Genomic DNA, 22,460 nt, shown 5'->3' with positions numbered 1-22,460 from the left:
ATGTTCAGCTTAAGTAGGAAGCACAATTCCGTTTACCCAAGGCTAGACAAATAATGTCTCATATCACACGAATGCAGCGCTCGTGACAAAGCAGATATCGGTATGACGTAGTTTCAGCGTTATTGATAGGATGAATCTCTTAGAACAAATCTATTGTACGCCTTACAGGTCTGAAGGTAATTAATAACAGCTTTCATGTCATCTCTATAGAATTCACTCAAATGTCTAACGTTTTTTCCAAGCTTCCCGAAGATATATCCATGTATGTAAGCTCGTGTCCGTAACTATGTCAGAAACATAAACCAAGATCTTATGTTAGATTAGAATCATATTTAATTAACAGGTGATAGAAGAGGTGCCGAATGTGGGCTTCGTTCATTATCTCAAGAATACTGCACGGCTCTAAGTAAACCGGTCAGAACAGCGACTATACCGCAAGCACCAGGGTCTGGTATTTGGATCGGGTCACTCTCGTTCGTCTCGCCTGCCGACTGATTGCCGACATAAGTCGATCGACCATATTTCGAATCGAGATATCGGGTGTTTTCACAGCCGATAGCAGATTGATGGACAGCCAGCTCAAGCGACTTGATCAAATTCTCCTCTTGTGATGCCTTATCGAAAACCGTAATGAAAGGGATCAAAGCATCCATCAGTGTTCGGTCACCAACTCGAGCGCCGGTGAACTTTCCCAAGACATCGAGGGCCTGATTGAGCGCTAGGGCAAAGTATCGACCATTCATTCCGACGTCTTGGTCGTAAGCTTGAGCCAATGCGGCGGCCAGTGCGGAGAGAAAAATTCCATAGATAGCCCCTGAAGTGCCGCCCATTGCGTCGGTAACGATCTCTGCCACAGTAGCCATCCCTTGCGACAGGCTAGACAGCGACAACTTCCCGGTTCGAAGAGCATCGGCAAGTGCCTTTGCACCGGCGAGTAGAGTGGTACCACAATCCCCGTCGCCCAAAACAGTGTCGTAACGTGTGATCATGGGCTCTCTGGCGGTTACTTCTTTAAAGATAGACTGTATAATTTGAGCGAAGAGACGATCATTGCCTGGAGTCGCATTCAGTCAGCACTGATCTCACAATATCATTACATTTTCAGGGTTAGCTCACAAGGAATGGCTTGCACTGAGGAAGTTAATGTTTGGCTGGCAAGGAAATTTTGTGAAGGGCCGGCGCTCGAGAGCGCTTTCCATTGGGATGACGGTATTGAAGAGGCCCAACCATTGGCAGTGGTTGGTTTGTCGAGAAGATCGAGAATCGTCGACGCAGTCTCTGAGTGATCAAGACTGAGCACCGTGATGCTGAAGCCTCGACCGTCCAAGGCGGACAAGAAGGTGCCCGCGTACACTCGACATGGCGCAATATTGTACTTCTCCTCCAATTGAGAAAGAACAATGGAGGTAAGGGCGCCGAGTTCAATAGTCGAGAGCCCGCCCAAATTGTTTAACATTAGAATTAAACGGCCATCCCTCTTACCTACCTCGGGGGACAAGAACGCATGCTCAGGCTTTGCTGGATCCAACAGGAGGTCCAGCATCTCTGCAATTAGGTCCTGCGTCGTAGTTGTTGCAACCAGATTCTTGACGGCAGGCTCGTTGTGGATGCCCATACCAAGGGCTATGCCACTGAACTTGGCTCCATCGACAACCATTTGCCCAGGTACATGACAGGGCTCCAGGGACGCCCCGATAGTCCCTAGGCCCTGTGAAACCACGTTACACAAGCTGACTATGTTGTCTATGTCTAAGCCATGATGGGCGGCAGCCCCCACGACTTTCTGAACAAGCACGGTTCCTGCTAGCCCACGGCGACCGACGAATTTCCCACGAGACCGTCCAACTGCCACATCGTCGTTGACAAGAACCATTCGGACATCCTTGCCGGTAGTTGCCTTGAAACGCTCGGTGGCCAATGCGAAATTCAATTTATCGCCGGTGTAGTTCTTAACCACCACAACGGTGCCTTGTGGCGACGAGACCAATTCCAGCGCACGCTGGATCTGACGAACATTGGGCGAAGCAAATAGGGCTCCGATCACTGCTGCATCCAGCATGCCTTCGCCAAGATACCCTGCATGGGCAGGCTCGTGTCCACTGCCCCCTGTCAAAGCATAATTAGTTCCGTAGCCAGTCCAATAACCTTTCAAAAAAAAAAATAAAAATAAAAATAAAAAGACCAACAAAACCCCAAGCATACCTCCACTAACCACAGTGACTCTACCACTGTGAGCTGCATTATCTCTATACAGCACCAAAAACTTTTCATCAATATTGAGGCCAGGTTGCAAGTGTATTTGACTTCGAGTCCACTCACGAACGAGCTCGGAAGGCTCGTTCAAGAACCGCCGCACTGTATGTATCGATTAGGAAGTGCAAAGTAATACTGTATAGAAGAAGAAGGAGTTACTGACCTGGAGCCATGCTGATTTGTGGTTGATTGTGCTCAGAATCTGGTGGAATAAATCCTTTGCTTTCCCATGCATTTTGGCACTCTTTCACCAGCGTATGTTCACTTTTATCAATGTTTTCCTGTTAGTACAAATATGTAGTCCCAGCCTTACCGATATTTTCCTGATAGGGTAATTGCCGGTAATCAGCTGACACAAAGTCCCCGCATGTCATAACCAATGAGCGATATCTTTATGCCCCTGCAGGAATCGAGCCGATTTACCTGACCTAAAGATGCTCTAGACCGTCCGTTCGTACTCCGAGATGTGTGGGGTACGGACTCGGCCCGAGATGCGGAGAAATGGCGGCGAAAGCCCGACCAAATGAAAAAAATTGGGTCAAGAGCGGACGACAATTTTTCCATTGCAATTGTACCTTTGGTGACTCTCGGGGGAGGATCCCCAGAATGGGGCCTAATATCCTATTTAATGGGCTGTAAAACTTACAAGTCTACTCACAGCTACCCATTAGCAGCTATCCACAACCATCCTTTCACCATGGCGGACAATCAGGAATTCCCAGCTAGCAACCTCACCTGGCGGATTCTCAGGCATGCACAGCAACATAACTACGCTGTAGGAGCCTACAATTGGTATGTTCTGCTTGTTACTTAATCTTAATAACCACTAGTACGTTGGGCCATCGTCACTTCCTCAGCTGACGACCCCTTACCCTGCTCACAGCTACAACACAGATGGCGTCATGGCTGTAATTCGCGCGGCCGAGCGCAAGCGCTCTGCCGCCATCATCCAACTTTTCCCTTGGACAATGCATTTTCAGGGGCTAGATTTTATCCGCTATGTGGTTCACGCCGCTCATGGCGCTACTGTGCCGATAGCGGTGCATCTGGATCACTGTATCAAGCCTGATGATGTTGAATTGGCCCTAACCCTTCCATTTGACTCCATCATGGTGGATGCGTCGACTCTTGACGAGGAGGCGAATATCGAGTACTGTAAAGAAATTGTGGCCAAGGCGCGTGCGGTCAATATCACTATTGAGGCGGAGATGGGCCGTATCGAGGGTGGCGAGGACGGCTTGCCCACGGTGGACATGGATGCTGTTCTGACGCGGCCCGAAGAAGCTGAAGATTTCGTACGAAGAACCGGAGTCCACTACCTTGCTCCATCATTTGGAAATATACACGGGGGTTACCCCGAAGGCGGGGCAGAGAAATCATGGGACCTTCCTCGGTATGAGCTTCTTTTCTACTACTCAGCGCCTTGCTGCCTCTGTCCTGGTTAGTGACTAACTCGTCTGGGGCTACTATTTGCGGCATTTCAGACTTGCATCCATTGGGAAATTAATTGCTAGCCAAACCCCCATCGCCCTTCACGGAACGCACCCCGTCTCAGACGAACTTTTTCAACGTACCATCCCATATGGAGTTCGGAAGATCAATCTCAACCGTACTGTCAGGGATGACTACACTCGGTTCATTGCCGAGAATGCCGGGTCTATGGAATTAACCGTTCTTTCCATGCAGGGCGTGGAGGTGTATGCGCAGTCGGTGGAGCGCATGATGGATGTACTTGGGTCGTCGGGGAGGTACTAGTAACTTTCCTTTTCAGCTTTTACGAATTGATGTAGTCAATATTTCAAAAGCATCGAACGTCATCGAAATGTAGTTTTACAGACACCACGAGTGGAGAAGAAAAATAAATTGTAGAATGACAGCATATCCTCTTGTCTCTAATGCCGGGCTATTGCCGATGGGTTGCCGTCTAACCCGGCTCGGTCTCTCCTATTCTCCTTTGGCAAGGGTAACAACGAAATGGGGGTGAACGGCTGAGTTTTGTCCCTACAACTTCCGGGGAAGCGAAGCTCCCGCATTCTAATTCACTTTGCTAAGCCTTCTTGTCTGATAAGCATCCATGAATTGTATCTGATTTCTTACTACATTGTGTTCGTTTCTCAGTAGCTCTCCTATTACTGCCTGCAAAATGGTCCTTGTCGACAAAAAGCTTCTAGAGAATGTCCCGCGTGAAGTCATCAGCCTTCGAATCCTTTGCTATGGCCTTATTCTTTCTTTCTCCGGATTTTTACATGGTCAGTCAGTCCTGCTACTTCGTCTTTATTCTATCATGTCTCTTCTCCTACTCAGCAGTGGATGAAGCCCTGTTTCCGTTGTAACCTGGGCTTAGCACTAACTGTATAGTTTCGCCACAGGCTTAAACACAGCGAATATCTCTGGAGTGATGAGCATGAAATCTTTCCAAAAGTATTTTGGGCTGAACAGTATGGGAAAACTGGAGGTTTCGAATTTAGAGGGCTGGATTACAGCTTGTCTTCTACTGGGCTCCTGTGCCGGCGCTCTCATAGCCAGCCCCATGTCAGAGAGATTAGGCCGAAAGACCAGCCTACAGATCATCAGTGTTTGTTACATTATCGCAGCCATTCTGATGACCGTAGAGCCTCACGGATCAGGGGGGATCGCTATGCTCATTGTTGGCAGAGTCATCTCAGGTGCTAGTTCGGGTGCCGCCAGTGTGGCAGGCACCGCCTTCATCGCCGAAATAGCACCCAAAGCCATTCGAGGTGGACTGTCTGCCTTGTATAATGCCAATACTATGTTTGGAGTGTCTCTGGCATATTGGATCAACTATGGCGCGCTACTCAACATCTCCTCCAAATCGAATGCACAGTGGCAAGTGCCTATGGCGATGCAGGCCCTCCCAGGAATAATACTGTTTGGCGGACTATTTGCCCTCCCAGAATCTCCCAGATGGCTTGCAAGCAAAGACAGAGTTGATGAGGCACGCCAATCTCTTCACAAGCTTCGGAAGCTTAGCCTTGACCATCCTTTCCTCCAAGAAGAATTATCTGAGATTGCTGAAGCTCGGCTCGTCAACTTGGAGCAGCCCAAAGGCCTGGACTTGAGTCGATTCTCACAGGTCCCCAACCTCATGAAGCGCATGGTTCTAGTTTGTCTCATCCAAACATTCTTTCAATTTTCGGGAGGCAACATCATCACCTATTACAATACCACTATCCTCAACTCCATCGGATTCACCGACCCGAAAATCAACTACCTCTTTTCCGGGATTTACGGCTTGGTGAAGGTGATCTCTGTTCTGTGCTATTGTCTCTATTTCGTTGACAATTATGGTCGTCGACCTTTACTTTGGGCCGGATCATCCATCATTGTGGTGACTTTGACCTATATGACTATCTACCTGGGTGCGCTAGCAGAATTGAACAGTTCCGCTAGCAAGTCAGCAGGATGGGCAGCTATTGTTGCTATATACCTGTACGCCATCGGATATGCTATCTCGTGGGCGACAGTACCGTGGATTATCAACGCGGAAGTATTTCCCATGTCTGTCAGAGCGCCTTGTATGGCGTTGACGATCACTTGGCAGTACTTGGTCAATTTTGCTTTGACGAGGGCAATGCCCAATATGCTCACGGCAATGCATACCTATGGGCCGTTCGCACTATTCGCATCAGCGACCACCGTGGGAGCTATATACTCCTTTTTTGCGTTTCCCGAAACCAAGGGCATGAACATGACGGACATCGATCGCTTGTTTGAAGTGCCTTGGTATAAAGTCGGCAAGCATAGTCTTGAAATGAAGAAAAGCGAGACAGGACATGCTCAAGATGGTTCTGCCGCACACAGTCACAAAATTGCATCTACGGGTGTATCCTCGCAGCATTGTGAGCATGTGTAATTGGAAAGACATGTATTTGCGTTGTACGATACTCAGACACAAGGTTTTAGCTGTATTTACGGTCAACGAGCCCCCCACAACAAGCGGTGCATGTCAAGGCTTCCGTGGTTTCCTTCGGCAAGTTACCTGCTCCTGTTGCCAGCGACGTCTTTTTATTTGTTCAGTTATAAGCTGCGAAGGAAATATTATTTGAGCGTCATAGAATAATGTACTCTCATGCAAGAATGGAGCAAGACGCGACATCTCTCTTATGAGTATAAGCGGCAGTGCGGCACTGACTTCTCAGACTGGTCCATCGCACTTACTTCTGCTCCTTTATTGGCATTCTTCTTGTTTCTATCAGCCTGTAACATCTTACTGGCAAGCTCAACATCATATTATCATGCGCTAAATGTTCTCGTCACGATCAGTTTGATCATAAACTTACTAATATATGTATAATTATTATATTGACAGTTAAGATGACATATACCGAAAATGATCATAAATGTGCTCGAAGAGATACAGTATATGTATATTATAATCTGTATATATAGATCAGTGATAGTTATCCTTTAGGCCTAGCCGTCGGGCGTGAATGAGTGTGTGTGTGTGTGTGTGTGTGTGTGTGTGGAGCAAGACACAGTTGAGTCTCCATGGCAGCCTGTTCACGCGTGGACGGTTTCCCCTTGTAAAGTTGTATCATATCTCTTGATAAGAAAGGGTTCCTACAAGAATGATACGTAAAAATAATGATGATAATAATAATAATAAAAAATAAAAATAAAAATAAAAATAAAAATAAAAAAAAATTACTTACGCTGGTAAATTCGAGACCGACGAAAACTTGCAGACGGCTTTTGTACTTTCGGTGAGGTGGAATAATGACAAAACGCCAACATAAGAAAGGTTTAATAGATTCATAAATGATTAAAGCAGACGGGGCGGCTAAAGCCTTTGCCTTTGCCATTAACTCTCATACCGAAATGCTCACAGGACCACCCATCATCTAACATTTTGAGGACAACCTGACTGAGCGAGGAGCGAACTTCTGATTTGCGCGATTAGAAATTTAATGAATACGATACACATCAGTCCACACGACTACGCTGCCAGTTCCAAACTGGAATACCACTTATCCGACACCAATTCGATCTTTGACCACACATATTCTCCTCTATCGGCTTGAACAGTTATTGCCATTGATTTTCCCGCTGTTCACTCACTGTGATCGATCTTTTAGGGTTGCTCGGTTCGAATGAAATCTACTTCATGAGGACTGAGACCCAATAAATCGCAATAGTGTACGCTTGCACATCGGCAGCCTTGGACTTGAGCTTGCCTTTGTTAAATCAACTAAGCAGGAGCATCATCGGCGAAACCAACCACCCAAGCCACGTAGGCTTAACATGACCTACGAAAACCATGTACAGAGCATCAGGTCAACCACATGATGTATCATTCCTTCCAGTCGGCCCGAGACCGAAACCTTAAGGGTGACATGGATAGGTTATACCGACCAATAAGCTTGAGACTTTGGATCATATCGCTACAATCAATTACTGGGGAAACACTGGGTGGGATCTCCGCTCCCCACGGGGAATACTCGATCCTGGACCCCCCAGATATCTGAACTAACCCCCAAATGAGCGGGGAGCAATGGAGGAGGGGTGTCCACCAAAGCATAAAAAGGTCCATAAGCACCTCAGATTCTGCCTCATCAGACCCATTCGCACCGTTTTCTTTCCCCTACCTCAACTTGCATAGCTTTGAATTTGCTTCCTATTCTTGGAAATGGCAGATGATCCCAAAGCCCCGACTGAGCACATCGATTTCCAAGATGTGGATCGATTGGCAGCAGCACGGCAACTCACAGAAGATGAATTCCTGCGAGTGGAAAAATCACTGAAGAGGAAACTAGACCTCCGTCTCTTGATGTGCGTGTGGCTTATATTCGTGATGAATTATTTGGACAGAGTAAGTGGTACCTCAGCCCTTGTTCTTGACAACGCGTCCCGTGACTCAAAGACTCTGAGAAATTGCATCTTTCCTTGTCTATTGACTGTCCTTTGTTAGAACAATATTTCAGCTGCCAAAGTCGCCGGGATTTCTCAGTCTCTACACATGTCAAGTACCCAATACGCAACAGCGGTGGCTATATTGTTCGCTGGTTATGTCTTAATGCAACTGCCATCCAATATCTTCCTGGCCCATTTGCGACCATCCATCTATTTACCCGTTGTGATGGCAGTATGGGGTATGCTGTCTGCCCTGGTTGGGGCTGTTCATAATTACTCAGGACTCTACGCTCTGCGTTTCTTACTGGGTTTTGTCGAAGCGGCCTTTTATCGTACGTAGCTCTTTTCTTCTAAAGAGTGCGTTTCTGTTCGATCGCTTACAATCACAGCCGGTGCCTTATTCTTGATCTCTTCATGGTATAAACGCGAAGAGATGGGCGTGCGCAGCGCGTTTCTATTTTCCGGGTCGCAGCTCGGCAGTGCATTCTCTGGACTCATCGCCGCCGGAATTCAAGATGGTTTGAATGGTGCTCGAGGTCTCGAATCGTGGCGATGGATCTTCCTTATTGAGGGTTCGATTACTGTATTCATTGCTCTGTGTGCTTTCTTTATTCTGCCTGACTATCCTAGCAACACGCGTTGGCTGAGCCCCGTTGAAAGAGCTGTTGCAGAGTGGCGTCTCGTCTCTGATTCCGGGCAGATCGATGAAGATAATGCCGGCTGGAAATATGGTTTCAAAAGAGCTCTGACGGATTGGCGCCTGTATATTTTCGCCTTGATTTTCCTATGTATTCAAGTGGCCAGTGCGACGTCAAATTTCTTCCCGTCAGTTGTCGAGACACTCGGATTTAACCGGGTGGATACTCTCCTGTTAACTGTGCCTCCATACATGGTTGCTCTGGTCATGTCTATTCTCAACAATAGGTCGGCTGATCAGCTGAGAAACTCATCCTTTCATGTCTGCTGGCCCCTTGTTGTTGCTATCTGTGGATTTGTCATTGGTGCTGCCTCCACTAACCTGGGAGCTCGCTACTTCGCCATGATACTCATGGTCGCTGGCGGCCATGGGGCCAACGCTGTGCTTCTGGCATGGACACAAAAGACTATGCTACGACCTCGCGTCAAGCGCGCCGCGTCAGTTGCGTTTGTCAATGCGATTGGAAATCTCTCCCAGGTGAGTTTTTCTCCAGTCTCTCACCATCGTTTTGGTCTGTCTTAGCCAGCCCGCTGATCATTCATCACCCCGACTTCAGATATTCTCATCTTATCTTTACCCGGATGATGGTGCGCCTCGATATGTTCTTGCTATGAGTGTGAACACTGCATTCTGTGTAGTGGCGATTGTTCTATGTCTCCTGATGCGAGTGATCCTCCTAAGAGCCAACCGAAGACTAGACGCGGGTCAGACGACGGTGGCACAAGAAATGAAGGGCGAGAGTCAAGCCAGGGACCCCGAGGTGGCTGAGAATGAGGAAATTGTCCGCAGGGACGACTTTAGGTTCATTGCATGAGCCTTTGCGCTATGACAAATATGGTTTCTTGAATCAGTTGTCGTGAAGCTGGAGGTGGATTTAACTCATCGGCCGACTGTGAAGCCCTGCAAGCAAATACACCTAAGTTCATAGCCCTAGCCAATTGGATGTATAGCTTTCTCTGCTGGCTATGTAATTTTGACAAAGAAACCAGGCTTATTGATGGAGGAAGTGCAAAGCGCGCAAGCATTAGGACTAATCTGGTATGATGTATCACGTGATTGGAATGGACCTAATCCGCTCCACTGAACAAATGGCGGGGAAAGGTTACTAGTTAGTAATAGTGTGCGTCGGGGAATCCCCGAACTTCTTCCCCGCCATTCATTCATCATGATTCGTAGGTATTCCGGGTTGAGTGCTTTCACGTTACCAACCGACTTTGACACATCGGCTCCATCCCAAGTGACCCCCAGAGTTCAAATCAATTCAAGCTTTACTCCCGATGGCTTCAGTTTCGTCTTCTCTCTCGGAAATGTCTTCGTTACAGTCCACCCGTCGCCGACCCATAGCCTGCCTGCGCTGCCGTCGTCGCAAGGTCCGATGCGATGGCGCATCTCCTGCGTGCTCCAACTGTGCGAGAGCTAGAATAGAATGCTTTGAAGGTGTCGCGGGCTCAGCTGTTTCTAAAAGGTATGATCACCGGAATTACTGGAACCCTCTGCGCATTTTCTTGCCCAAGTGTCTCAATTTGACTCAAGCCCGCTATTTCTCTCCATAGTCGTTTAAGGTATCTGGAAAGTCGCGTACGGGAGTTGGAGAGTGAGGCACTTGTACGATCACCAAGCTCCCAGAATCGATCGTTTGCCTTCCCACCGGTGCATTCTCATGAGCCAACAGCTGAGCTTCCGTCCCGGGGTCCGGGCACGGGTGGTCTTCTCCAACTACAGTCCTTACCCTCCCCATTGCCCTCGACATCACATGGAGAACAAGGATCCGCAAATGAGGGACCAACGGAGGCCGCTCCTTCATATATCTCGCAAGAGTTAAACCAGCCTGCTGCAGACGTAGCGGTGCATCCCCCGTCTGAAAAGCGCTCATATCCGGATGATGGAGACAAGAACAGCGGTCACTCCATCGGACTTGTCGCATCTCTACCTTGCAACATCACACGGGGGCAACCTCTCGCACACGAGGTAGGTCTGCTATCTCTAGCCAATGCTGGAGATCCGAAATACCTTGGCCCATCCTCTGGGGTGACGTTCGCGCGTTCGATATATCAGAGTGCTCCGCCCTCACAAGACGGCGCTCTTCCCCATGCTCGCGATGATGTGGCTGCTTTACCGCACACTGCTGGTGCCTCACAACCGCCGCCGGCTTCCACAACTTCTCATCCAAGCACGCAGAACTTTTCATTCGACCTGCCACCGATGCTGGAATGCCAGAAATTCGCAGAGTGCTATTTCTCCATTTCAAGCCTTTATCCGTTCCTCGCGCCGGAGAGGTTTTACGTGCTGTACACCCAACTGGAGCGTGTCGTTAACACTGCGGTCTGGACTGGAGAGATGGATTTAAGAATAGCATTGGGTCAGGTTTTTCTGGTTCTCTCAATCGGCGCACGTAATCTGGAAATCAAACTAAACGGTAGCTTTGGCTCACGGGAGCTGTTCGCTCAAGCTATGTCCTCCATTGCAGAAGCAAATTTGCACGGCAGCGTCGAAGGCTTGCAGGTCCTCTTGCTTTTAGCCCAGCATAGCTTTTACAATCCTGAGGGTCTGAATGCCTGGCACTTGGTGCATACGATCATTGCAAGCTGCATCGATCTTGGCCTCCACCGGCGTGATAACCGTAATCTCGCCCCTTGCTTTTTCCTTCTTACAATTTCAGAAGATATCTAGAGGGACTAATCGTGGTCATTTTGATAGGTTCCCGCGGTACTGAGACTCCAATTCAACGCAATGCTCGTTATAATCGAAGCGCAATCTTTTGGTCAGCGTATTCTATGGACCGGATGATGGCTACTATTCTTGGCCGCCCTCTCACCTTGCGCGATGAAGCTATTGATTGCGATTTTCCGGGTCTCGACTTTTGCAGTGAAGTGGAGGAAGGAGCCACTGAATGGAATTCCTCATATGCGAGGCCGGCGGAAGAGGAGTCTTCAGCGCACGACCCGCCACCACCAGCGCCATTGTTGGCACCATCCCCATATATTGCATGTGTCTTCTCACTTCGCTTCGACCGACTTGTGGCCGAGATCAAGCTCATGCTGTATCGCGTCTCACGGTCGCCGACTCGTTTCCCCTGGCCCACTAACCTCGTCGATTGGCAACAGAGAGCCCATTTTGCTTGCACTGCGCTCCGGCACGAGGTCCAAGCTCGAACACATCATCAACAGGCACATACATATCTCAGCAAGCATAGTATGTCGGATCATACGTTTCCGGCATCTAGGGATTTTGGGCCCATCTCTACCCTAGACTTGCAACGCTTGGAGCTCAAATACCACCATTGTTTGATGCTACTCTATCGACCGAGTCCCCAGATCCGTCAACCCACGCCTCATGGGATTCAGACTTGTTTTGCCAGCGCGATTTCTACGGTTGAGTTGTACAGCAATCAGCACCGCTTTGGAGACATGGAGTGCTCCTGGCTCACCGCTCATGCGATTTTTGTCGCCTCGATCACCATCATCTATTGCCTGTGGACCCATCCGGGCGTGGTGCAGCTGAGCGGCAAGAGCGGGCCAGCAGCTACCATGGCCGCCGGGCTCGACTTCGTTGAGTATGGGCATCAACTTCTGCTGTCTCTGGCGCAGACATGGACGATGGCGCATGAGGCGTGTCAGAAGCTAGCACATTTGATCAAGATTACACACGAGACTCAGAACAAAATGAGAGCAGCCGAAAGGGATCCCAGACCACCTGCTGGAGACACTAGAGATAGAACAGGGCCTCTGAGACACTCCTTGGCGACGGAGGGGCTGGAAGTGAATGAACTTTACTCCCAGGAGGATAATAATTTCGGGTTCTGTCTAGATAGGCAAAACTACCTTATCGATGAGCTAGGCATTCTGCGCGATCTTTTTGATATCGGTTGGCTGGACAATCTCGATAATGAAGGGATTGCAGGCGCATATTAAATCTCAGTGGAAAGCACATGAGTTCTTTCCATCGTTGTGCTTTGTTTGCTAAAGGCTCCATTCATTTCTACCCAACCGCAGCCCCTGGATCCAGCCCAGGCATTCTCGTGTATCGCGCGTTTCGAGAACGGGACCAGTGATGTCGATTCAGCTGATCTGGAATCGGCCTTTGCATTAGCCTCCAATGATTTGATTTTCGCGGCTGCGGTCGTTATATCTGATCCTTTTGACTACCCAGCCCCTTATGATATTTAACCTATTTTCGGCAAAAGTGGACGCCTCGGGCTCAGCATTCTTGTGGTGCTCCAGGATCCAACATCCGCAAGCCCACGGAATCCTTCAATACGATCTCCCACTTTCCCTATGACTTCCACCGCGTTGAAAATTTCGAGGCGACCTCCCTTCGCCTCTCTTTTTCTCCTCGAATGGAAATTCCCGCTCTATGTTAAAGAAGAACGGACCATCGACCAGGATGTGATGATGGTGGAGTCGGTAATTCCTGTTCTCGACCGCGGCAAATGGGTGGCCGAACTGGATAGTCGTTGCATTGACTTCACACAACTGTCTAGAATTACAATTGCTTGCTCGGGATATAGAGAAGAAAGCATCGTCCCACATAAGCCTTCCTCTGACGACTCAGGCCATGATGACTATCCTCGGTAGACAATTGGGATGCGCTGCTGGACGCCCCAGAGGGGGCTGGAACTGTGCGCGCGCATGGGAATTGGGCGGCTCGTCTCGCGGCCGTCAGTATACTGTACCAGAAGGGACAAGGTCATAGTATTGGGGTTTTTGGTCCAGCCAAAGCTGCTTCCAGTGCTTTTGAAGAGAGAGTGCTATTGACATGGATCTCCTGGAGGAACATAAAGCCCCATTACCGATCATTTCGTATCGATTAGAAGTATGTTTTCACTTTTCAGAATATGCTTGTGCATCTATTCTAACTCTAAGCAATTTTTTCCCTTGGCAGATTCAGACTGAACGAGTACAGAAATTGAGCCTTGAGACTGGCTGCGCTGCCAGCGAGGATGGAAACTTAAGGATGAATTATATAACAACCGAATGATCTCTATATACGAGGTGTTATAATTAAGTTGGGAGTTCAACAGATAATACGCGTTAGGAGTAACCGTTATATGAAGGCAATTGACTTCATTCTGAAGTGGTAAAGTGGGGATCGTGTCAACTAGAAGCAGACATACAACATGAGCCAATTTCTCATGGATAGCACTGGACATCGCTCTCACATAGCTTCGTTATTTAGTTCGGTTTTAATCAGAAGCTAAGTGATGTTTAGAAAATCCGTGATCAGAGTCGATTTGAGGTTTTGATTCCTGAGGGTTCGGAAGATGTACCACAATCGCGCCACCAACCCTTTTCTCCCTTCTCCCCTTACCTATAGAAGCTTTGGTAGAGTATATGTGCCCCAGGTATAGAAACGAAGCTTTGAAGTTATCTTAGACAGGCTTGGAGGGGTTAAATTGTAGCGAAATGTCTGGGAGGGAACGGCGTGAAGGTCGATGATTGCAGCGTACACAATGGAAGGAAGGGCATCAGGTTGTCTTGAGAAGCTGCAATTACATGATTCTGGGAAGTGAGAGTATTGAAATTATCATAAGAAATCATAGTCGCAAGACACACATTAATGATCAGGGTAGAGAGCTCGGTGGCGAGCCATGCTTAGGTGCTGTCATGCATCGTGTGCATCCTTCGTATATGTTGACTCTGGAAGAGTTATTTTAGTCCATGAGTGGTACTCTAGCTTAGATTTCCAGCGATTTAGACATTACGGTGTCCTCCAAGCAGGCTTTACTTTCAAATTGCTGACCTATTCAAGTCTCCCTTTCTGTTTCCCCAAACTTTTTCAGTGGTACCTTTCTTTTTCTTTTTTTTTTTTTTTTCTCCAACCCAACCCTCTCTGGTGTAGTTGCGCGGCACAAGTTTGGACAAATAATTGCAAATTTGATATTAAATTAATCACATTTTGTCACTATGCTATCTCATCGTTCTCACTGCCATTCCGCTGCAACAAGAAGCCAAGATATTGAAGCTATCTCGACATCTTGTCACGGCAGCACACCCTTGTTCAAGCACCGGGATCCTTCTTACTGATTTTGGTGTCGGGTGATGGGTGATTTTTGACGGGGATCCTTGAACTGCTGAGCCTTTGTATTCAGTTCTGCACTACCAGCCTAAATTTCTCTCCGTTCTTACAAGCCGAAGTAGTCGTTCCTGATTGCATCGAGGGTCCCTCAATCTTGGCCTTTTCTTTCTTCGACGCAAGCCGTTTGTAGACAAAATTTAGCTACTTCTGTGTATTTTTGAGCGTGGCGATGTCACTCAGACGACAGTAGTAATTTGCACGGGTCCTCTCCTGACCTCTTCTTTTGTATCATCAAGGTGCAAAAGCCGGAAGAATACATGCTGCTCTTCGATGGTGCTAGAACTGATCTTCCACTTGATGTCATCAGAGAGTTCGCTCAGCCGATAGACGATCAGAGCATAGTTAGCTGCTTCCTAGTGTTTGCCGGGCTGTTCTGATGTGACGTTAGTACTAGGTCGTCACCTGTCGCACACAGGTATATGTCCTATCTCTTACTTTGATAAAAACTATGCAGGTCACCGTATCGATCGATTCCAACAGTCTCTACTTTCGGTGAACTATGCAGGAACCAGGTGATCTCCTCATAGGCCTCTCGGTACAGACTCTCTTCCATCGTAGTGTGACTGTAGTTAGGCCCGGAAAGGTTCCTAAGAGTAAGGTAAAAAACGCTAGTCGAACTGGTCGGAGAGATTGGCTAGGCTCCAATGTCCGGCTTGGAAGTACCAAAGCTCGTTTGGTAGTCACTTTGGAGATGCCAGAGTGCCAGATAAGCAGCGAGGACCGAGACCCGACCGAGGTTCAGCAGTAGTTAAAAGGTGAATAATAACGTGGTCGTAGCGGCAGCTGGTATTGAGAAGTGATGATACAGGTCCCCCAGACTGGGTAAAGAAAATGCAAAGACGGCGAGGGGTGCAGAGAAAGGGGTAGAAGAGATTGTAGGGAAACATGAGAGAAATATGGGCAATGATAAACACACTGAATGGTGGAGGGGGGTGGGTTCTTCATGGTGACAAAGACAGCCGTGGATGGTAGTTTCTGTACGATAATTTTCTAGTATTTGGGATCAGTGAGCTGCGCATGTAATATTTATACGAAATTGTTATAGAAAATGCTAATTGTAAGGCTACCTTTCCGATCAAAGCCCCGTAATCATCAGTCGATCAAGTATAAATGTAAGTTCCTAATCACGGGTGTACGGGCCCTCATATATCACTTGATTTCCAAGCATTTACAAGTCACCAAGCAAGATAAGCATCTGACAATGTACTTCTTACCTCTTCCATACGCTGCCTCAATCCTTCCAAGTCACAGACTTAGTCACAAGGTACTCATTCAATCCCTCCTCTGCATTGAATCGCCCCCAACAGGAGTCCTTGATTCCACCGCATGGAAGGACCGGTTCAACATGCATATTCATACCATTTATATGCACAGCGCTGGATCAGTAAGTATCTCTGCTTAGTCATTCTCATCTACTCAGGTAAGTAACATACCCAAACTCCAGCTGCTTAGCTATTGCAAGACCTTTACGAAGGTCTTTCGTGAATACGGAAGCTGAGCTGCCGTATCCAGCACTGTTGGTAATTCTGACAGCTTCATCGTCGCTCCTGACAAGCATGCAAGCCGTCAATGTAGTATATTCCCCCTCGAGCCACACTCTCATGTTTGGCTTAACATTAGCGAGCACGAACGGGCCAATACTCAGAATGCCGTCACAGCTTGGTTCTATCTCAAGCTTTCCATGGAGTAACTCGGCTCCACATTCCACAGCGCTCGTAATCATGCTCTCCAGGCGAGTCTTTATAAGTGCATTGACGAATATGGGCGGAAGCACTTGGGTATCCGTCATGCTCAGAGCATATTTCAGGGCATCCATGAATTCTTCGGCAATAGAGGCATCAGCGAGGATGCGACCAGTTGACATGTAGATTCGATAGGACTATCCTTAATCAGTAATGTATTCTCACCGATGAGAATGAACGACAAATCGTACATTCAACATAACTCCAGCCAGCACGCCCTCCACAGTAACCGGAACATCAGCATCCGCACAAACAATGGCATAGTTCTGCCCCATAGTATCGATCAACGATGGCTTGAGGTTCATGCCACAAATAGCAGCAATCTTTCTCCCCACATATATACTCCCCGTGGAATTCACCTTCCGTATCGCCGGATGCTCAAACATAGCATTCATAATTTAAGGCATATCCTCTCGGCAGGTAGATATGACATTCAAGCATCCATCCGGAAGGCCTGCTTCCCAAAAAGCGCGACCAATGGACCAATAAAAATCATCGCGGAGTCTGCGTTGAAGACAAAAGGACAGCGGTAAGTATTTCCAGCTGCGAGAGCGCAGGCTGCCGCACGAATCCCGGATATATAAGGGGCAGTACTACAGATATCCGTTATTAGCAAGACTGGCGACTGGTGTAATACGATCAGCTTTCCCTACCTGGGCACCATCCCTAATATGGCACCCATGGGCTCCTTGAAGACAATTGCACTCTGACCTTCTCCTTCAACCACCGGCACACTCCCACAGATTGAAGGTATGCGACCTGCAATATCCCTCAGCATACTGCTCGCAAGAGGAATGACAAAACCCTTGATGGCCTCAACGTAAGCACCCGTCTCAATAGCAAATATTTGCGAATTCTCTCCGACGTCTCTCGAGAACATTGGCTGTCTCAAGCAGGATATAACGTCTGACGGCGGGCTTGGTACGAGCCCACGCTGGAAATGCTGCCTTCGCTGTCTCAATAGCCGTCGTCGTATCGGCAAACGTAGCACATGCTGCTTCCCAGCAAGTCTCGCCGGTCACAGGGCTCTCGACTTCGAACGGGTGCGAGCCGCTATACTCTCAGCAGTTGATGAGCAGAGGAACCTTGACGACAGAGGCTGCGATAGCCGTGGAAGAAGGATCCATGATCGGTCACACAGGATGTAAGGATGGAAAACGACTTGCTAGTTTTGCTTAGTGGTGAGCAGGTGGAAGAAGGACGTGGGCTGGTGACACAGGGATTTGATGGAAGAAAGCCACTGACGGGGATTGCCAGCCCGTCCCTCCCGTTCATAAGCAGTCACTAGGGGTTACATTGCACAACCCCATCGGAAGAAAGAGTATCTGATCCCAGAACGCAATAAAAGCCTAATGGGACCCAAAGCTGACTTGATTCCCCGCAGCTCCTCACTCATGTTGCCTTTCGCTCCTCCTTGAGGCTCATTGCGCGTCATCTGTGAATCAGGATGGGCCCCAGCGCCAAGGGGAAGGAGATGATTGTGATTGTCTCCGTCCTGGTCGGCCTTGCGTGCCTCAGTATGGCTTTACGATTTGCTGCCAGAGTCAAGCGGCGCACTGGTTTCGGAGTAGACGATTGTCTTTGCTTCGTGGCTGTCATATTGATGCTGGGGATGTTGATTGAGCTGATTCTGTGTAAGCTTCTGGATGCTCTCAATAGCATCTGTCTGACTGGATGAATCGTATCAGGGTGTTTCATTGGTGGGAATGGCTACCATTTATCTGATCTCGATACTAGGGCCATTACACTGTTCTATAAAGTGGGTGTTTCACTTAGGATACATTACCCTCCGCAGCCTTGTTCTTCAAGCCCTCACTGAGGTTCAACTAGATATTCCTGTCTAGCCAATTCACCTATTTCGTCTTGACCCCGGTAATCAAGATTTCCTTCATCTGTTTCTACCGCCGCCTCTTCACTACTAAACGCTTCCTTCGCTTCACCTTCTGCCTGAATATCCTCATTACCGCATGGTCTTCGGGTATCTTCATGGCCTGTGCATTGCAATGCCGCCCGCTTCGCGCCTACTGGGATATAAATGTCCAGGGACACTGCTTCAGCGCGACCACTTTCATCATTGTCAATCAGGCTTTCAACGTGGTCATGGACTTTGTCATCCTCGCAGTCCCGATACCTATGATTTGGAGACTGCATCGCTCCTGGCAGGATAAGCTGGCTTTGAACGCCGTTTTCGCGCTAGGTGGATTGTGAGTTGACATTGGCTTCTTGCTTGCATACCCTTAATGAAGGACTAATTTCTTATACCTTCTTCCCCTTGATAGTGTATGTTTCGCAAGTATATATCGAATAATAGTTCTATTCTACATCGACTTGAAGGACGTGACATGTGAGATTCTTCATCATGAAACTAAAAGATTGAGAAGCAGGTTGACTTGGATTAGATACTATCTACGACGCCACTCTATGGACCCATATCGAGCCATCTGTCGGGCTAGTCGTTTCCTGTCTCCCAATCATCCGCGGAATGTTTCCACGATGTACATCGACGGGTCACAAACAGCGGACGACTTCAAGTTTAGGGCATTTTTCGACCGGCACAACTTGGTCTGGTGGTATTGATCACGACTGTTTTGATGGTCGAAAAGGAATACGAGGCGGGTGTGCAATTGGGGGGAGGACCTGTCATTGGTCTGGGAATGCGATTGAACTTGAGAATATAAGAGTGACGACAGATATAGAGGTGCAGATTGGGTGATAACCTTTCTCTCGAAGAAGAAAGTGGGGATTCATTTCGACCACGGTCTATATAACTGAGGTTTAGCATAAGCTTCCCCATCTGTAGTATTTTGTGGGCTGAGATGCCCTAACGCCAAGGGCAGAAAAAGATGGAAGGGCGAAGCTGCTCTTGTGTGAAACTCTTTCTTGTCCTCTTGCTGTCTATGGATGCTTGCTATAGATGAGAACTATGGACATGATAATGCTCCATATGTATGGTATCCCTCTACGTCTAAGGGAGTGAGGGGAATGGGGGATACATTGAGACGCCGTGGCTTCCTAGTGTCGAGCATACCATATCTCCTGCTACCTCACCCGTAAGAAATCATTGCAGTGCTGACAGCAGTGTGCTTCCTATACTAGTCATCAGGGTTACTCAAGGCTGATGCGAGACTCTGGACGGGGTTTCAAACAGAACTGTCCAACATCAACAAAGGCCGCATGATCATGTTCCGCTATATTACATTCAAATCCGATTTTCTATACGCTGTCGATCAGTCATCATCGCCAAGCTAAGGGTAAAAGCAATCGAGGATGCAGTAAGGTATATATGGTTTTTATTCTGGCTTTCGATGATTGTCATCAACTTATTGATCGGTACTATGTTGCGAGGTATTCTCAGAGCCGATATGTTCCCAATGGTTTGATTTGGAGAACACTACGCTTCAAGCCAAAGGAAAAAACATATTTATCTCGGATAATATTGTGGTGACCAGTCCTGCCAAATGTTATGATCCTGGCATGTACTAGAATTGGGTTAAATGTACAATTATAATGTTATAAGCTTCCAAAACTAAACTCCTATCTCGGCATTCTACATTTTAGTCATTGAAATCCTCCCAGTATACTCTATATCAATATTTAATGTGACTCAACATGCCAAGAATCTAGCTAGCTAGCTAGCTAACACATGAAACGGGGTCTTCTAGGCCTTGGAGAACCTCTTAGCGTCGAAACATACAGTCCTCGGACAGCCAATCCGGTTAAATGTCTGTATAGCTCCATCACCAGCACTGAGTCAAGGTGCGTGAGTCACCGAGTTGTCTTTCCCCAGACTCCATCTGGGGCATCAAAAGCTGCAACAGGAAAGAAAAGCCCAGCTGCGTGTCAGGTGACTTCCCCGTAGCGAGCGGCGACATACTAACCCCGAAGCGGCAAGGCCCGCGCCTCAGGTGATCTCCACGTCCACGGAACGCGCAGCCATTGACCAATCAAATGCCCGGCAATCCGACATCGGCCGGGGAGTGGCAGTCCAACTCCGGATCACGTGCCCCAGAGCAGGCCGATCTCGTCCCCAGCAACGAGTTTATAAAGTTGCAACCGGCTGCTTCCCTCCTCCCTCTTCCCTTTTCCTCTTTCCCATCCAATTTCTTCACTTCCTATCTTTCCATCTCACCCTCTCCCCTCTTCCTCTCACATCCTCTTCACACAATGGCCTCCCGTGGACTTCCCCGTGCCCTCCGCCTGGCCCGCGTCTCGGCCCCCCGGTCCGTCGTGACTGCTGCCCTCCCCCGTCCCTCCCTGGCCAAGGCTGCCTCCGCCGCTCTCCCCCGTGTGACCGCCACCCCCGTCGTCCCCTCCCGCGGTGTTAAGACCATCACCTTCGCCGATGACAAGGAGACCGTCTACGAGCGTGAGGACTGGCCCCGTGAGAAGCTCCAGGAGTACTTCAAGAACGACACCCTTGCCCTGATCGGCTACGGCTCCCAGGGTCACGGTCAGGGTCTCAACCTCCGTGACCAGGGTCTGAACGTCATTGTCGGTGTCCGTAAGGATGGTGCTTCCTGGAAGGAGGCCATCCAGGACGGCTGGGTTCCCGGCAAGAACCTGTTCGATGTCACCGAGGCTGTCCAGAAGGGTACCATCATCATGAACCTGCTCTCCGACGCCGCTCAGTCCGAGACCTGGCCCACCCTGAAGCCCCTCATCACCAAGGGCAAGACTCTCTACTTCTCCCACGGTTTCTCCCCCGTCTTCAAGGACCTCACCAAGGTCGATGTTCCCACCGACGTCGACGTCATCCTCGTCGCCCCCAAGGGTTCCGGCCGTACCGTCCGTACCCTCTTCCGTGAGGGCCGTGGTATCAACTCCTCCGTCGCCGTCTTCCAGGACGTCACCGGCCAGGCCAAGGAGCGTGCCATTGCCATGGGTGTCGCCGTCGGTTCCGGCTACCTCTACGAGACCACCTTCGAGAAGGAGGTCTACTCCGACCTCTACGGTGAGCGTGGTTGCCTCATGGGTGGTATCCACGGTATGTTCCTCGCTCAGTACGAGGTCCTCCGTGAGCGTGGCCACTCCCCCTCCGAGGCTTTCAACGAGACCGTCGAGGAGGCTACCCAGTCCCTCTACCCTCTCATCGGTGCCAACGGCATGGACTGGATGTACGCCGCTTGCTCCACCACCGCCCGTCGTGGTGCCCTCGACTGGTCCAACCGCTTCAAGGACAACCTGAAGCCCCTCTTCAACGAGCTCTACGACAGCGTCCGTGATGGCTCCGAGACCAAGCGCTCGCTCGAGTACAACTCCCAGAAGGACTACCGCGAGAAGTACGAGAAGGAGATGCAGGACATCCGTGATCTCGAAATCTGGCGCGCCGGCAAGGCCGTTCGGTACGTTACTACATACCCCTCCCATAATACTTATATCAATTGAGCATTCGCTAACATTTCTATTTTTTATAGCTCCCTCCGCCCCGAGAACCAGAAGTAAATCTATTCATAATGTGTTATTAGCATATCCCCGGTGGGAAAAGTTACGATGTACCATGATCTAGGGAATTGTTTTCAGTCGAGTTTCTTATTATAACTGGGTTGTATATCGGGCCGGAATAAAATTTTTCTTATTCTTTCTTCATATTCTTTTCCTCAATTAAGTATCAATTGTAGTTGTGTGGAGTAGCACTTGTAGGAAAGAGGTGGTCATGAGTCATCGACTAGGAAAATTGCAACGGGCGGCAGATCATCCGGGGCCAGATTTCCCCGCGATCCGATCTGCATTGACGATGACTTTCTTACCAAGGACATTGTCATTATTTACATTTTTTTGCTGAGTATCAATTAATTGATGTCTGGAAATCCTTGAAATAGGAT

The 22,460-nt window shown here is 48.7% G+C and overlaps 8 protein-coding genes across 8 annotated transcripts; 6 read left to right on the top strand and 2 right to left on the bottom strand.

Annotated features, from left to right (window-relative positions):
• Nucleotides 1–383: 383 nt before the first annotated feature.
• AtWU_11094 (dihydroxyacetone kinase) lies at nt 384–2,426 on the bottom strand (the record flags this gene model as incomplete). Its single annotated transcript, XM_035506196.1, has 4 exons — nt 384–1,054; nt 1,117–2,106; nt 2,203–2,355; nt 2,417–2,426. The coding sequence occupies 4 exons, from the start codon at nt 2,424–2,426 to the stop codon at nt 384–386; spliced, it is 1,824 nt and encodes a 607-aa protein (XP_035362089.1).
• A 524-nt stretch (nt 2,427–2,950) lies between these two features.
• AtWU_11093 (class II fructose-bisphosphate aldolase) lies at nt 2,951–4,008 on the top strand (the record flags this gene model as incomplete). The annotated part of the gene is made up of 3 exons (XM_035506195.1): nt 2,951–3,045; nt 3,137–3,646; nt 3,738–4,008. 3 exons carry the CDS (start codon nt 2,951–2,953, stop codon nt 4,006–4,008), a joined length of 876 nt encoding a protein of 291 aa, XP_035362088.1.
• A 643-nt stretch (nt 4,009–4,651) lies between these two features.
• Nucleotides 4,652–6,127, top strand: AtWU_11092 (sugar porter family MFS transporter; the record flags this gene model as incomplete). Its single annotated transcript, XM_035506194.1, has 1 exon — nt 4,652–6,127. The coding sequence occupies one exon, from the start codon at nt 4,652–4,654 to the stop codon at nt 6,125–6,127; it is 1,476 nt and encodes a 491-aa protein (XP_035362087.1).
• Nucleotides 6,128–7,900: 1,773 nt separating this feature from the next.
• AtWU_11091 (MFS transporter) lies at nt 7,901–9,635 on the top strand (the record flags this gene model as incomplete). Its single annotated transcript, XM_035506193.1, has 4 exons — nt 7,901–8,083; nt 8,183–8,456; nt 8,514–9,298; nt 9,378–9,635. 4 exons carry the CDS (start codon nt 7,901–7,903, stop codon nt 9,633–9,635), a joined length of 1,500 nt encoding a protein of 499 aa, XP_035362086.1.
• Nucleotides 9,636–10,128: 493 nt separating this feature from the next.
• Nucleotides 10,129–12,732, top strand: AtWU_11090 (ketose-bisphosphate aldolase class-II; the record flags this gene model as incomplete). The annotated part of the gene is made up of 3 exons (XM_035506192.1): nt 10,129–10,286; nt 10,375–11,441; nt 11,519–12,732. 3 exons carry the CDS (start codon nt 10,129–10,131, stop codon nt 12,730–12,732), a joined length of 2,439 nt encoding a protein of 812 aa, XP_035362085.1.
• Nucleotides 12,733–16,127: 3,395 nt separating this feature from the next.
• Nucleotides 16,128–16,943, bottom strand: AtWU_11089 (aldehyde dehydrogenase family protein; the record flags this gene model as incomplete). Its single annotated transcript, XM_035506191.1, has 3 exons — nt 16,128–16,272; nt 16,330–16,775; nt 16,830–16,943. 3 exons carry the CDS (start codon nt 16,941–16,943, stop codon nt 16,128–16,130), a joined length of 705 nt encoding a protein of 234 aa, XP_035362084.1.
• Nucleotides 16,944–18,085: 1,142 nt separating this feature from the next.
• AtWU_11088 (uncharacterized protein) lies at nt 18,086–18,846 on the top strand (the record flags this gene model as incomplete). The annotated part of the gene is made up of 3 exons (XM_035506190.1): nt 18,086–18,272; nt 18,327–18,397; nt 18,469–18,846. The coding sequence occupies 3 exons, from the start codon at nt 18,086–18,088 to the stop codon at nt 18,844–18,846; spliced, it is 636 nt and encodes a 211-aa protein (XP_035362083.1).
• Nucleotides 18,847–20,586: 1,740 nt separating this feature from the next.
• AtWU_11087 (Ketol-acid reductoisomerase) lies at nt 20,587–22,080 on the top strand (the record flags this gene model as incomplete). Its single annotated transcript, XM_035506189.1, has 2 exons — nt 20,587–21,980; nt 22,053–22,080. 2 exons carry the CDS (start codon nt 20,587–20,589, stop codon nt 22,078–22,080), a joined length of 1,422 nt encoding a protein of 473 aa, XP_035362082.1.
• Between the last annotated feature and the right edge of the window lie 380 nt (nt 22,081–22,460).

The sequence above is a fragment of the Aspergillus tubingensis genome (genome assembly GCF_013340325.1).
Source record: "Aspergillus tubingensis WU-2223L DNA, scaffold_15, whole genome shotgun sequence".
Classification (NCBI taxonomy): domain Eukaryota; kingdom Fungi; phylum Ascomycota; class Eurotiomycetes; order Eurotiales; family Aspergillaceae; genus Aspergillus; species Aspergillus tubingensis.
Note: the sequence above shows the minus strand (reverse complement) of the source record. Positions and strands in the feature narration are given on the sequence as shown.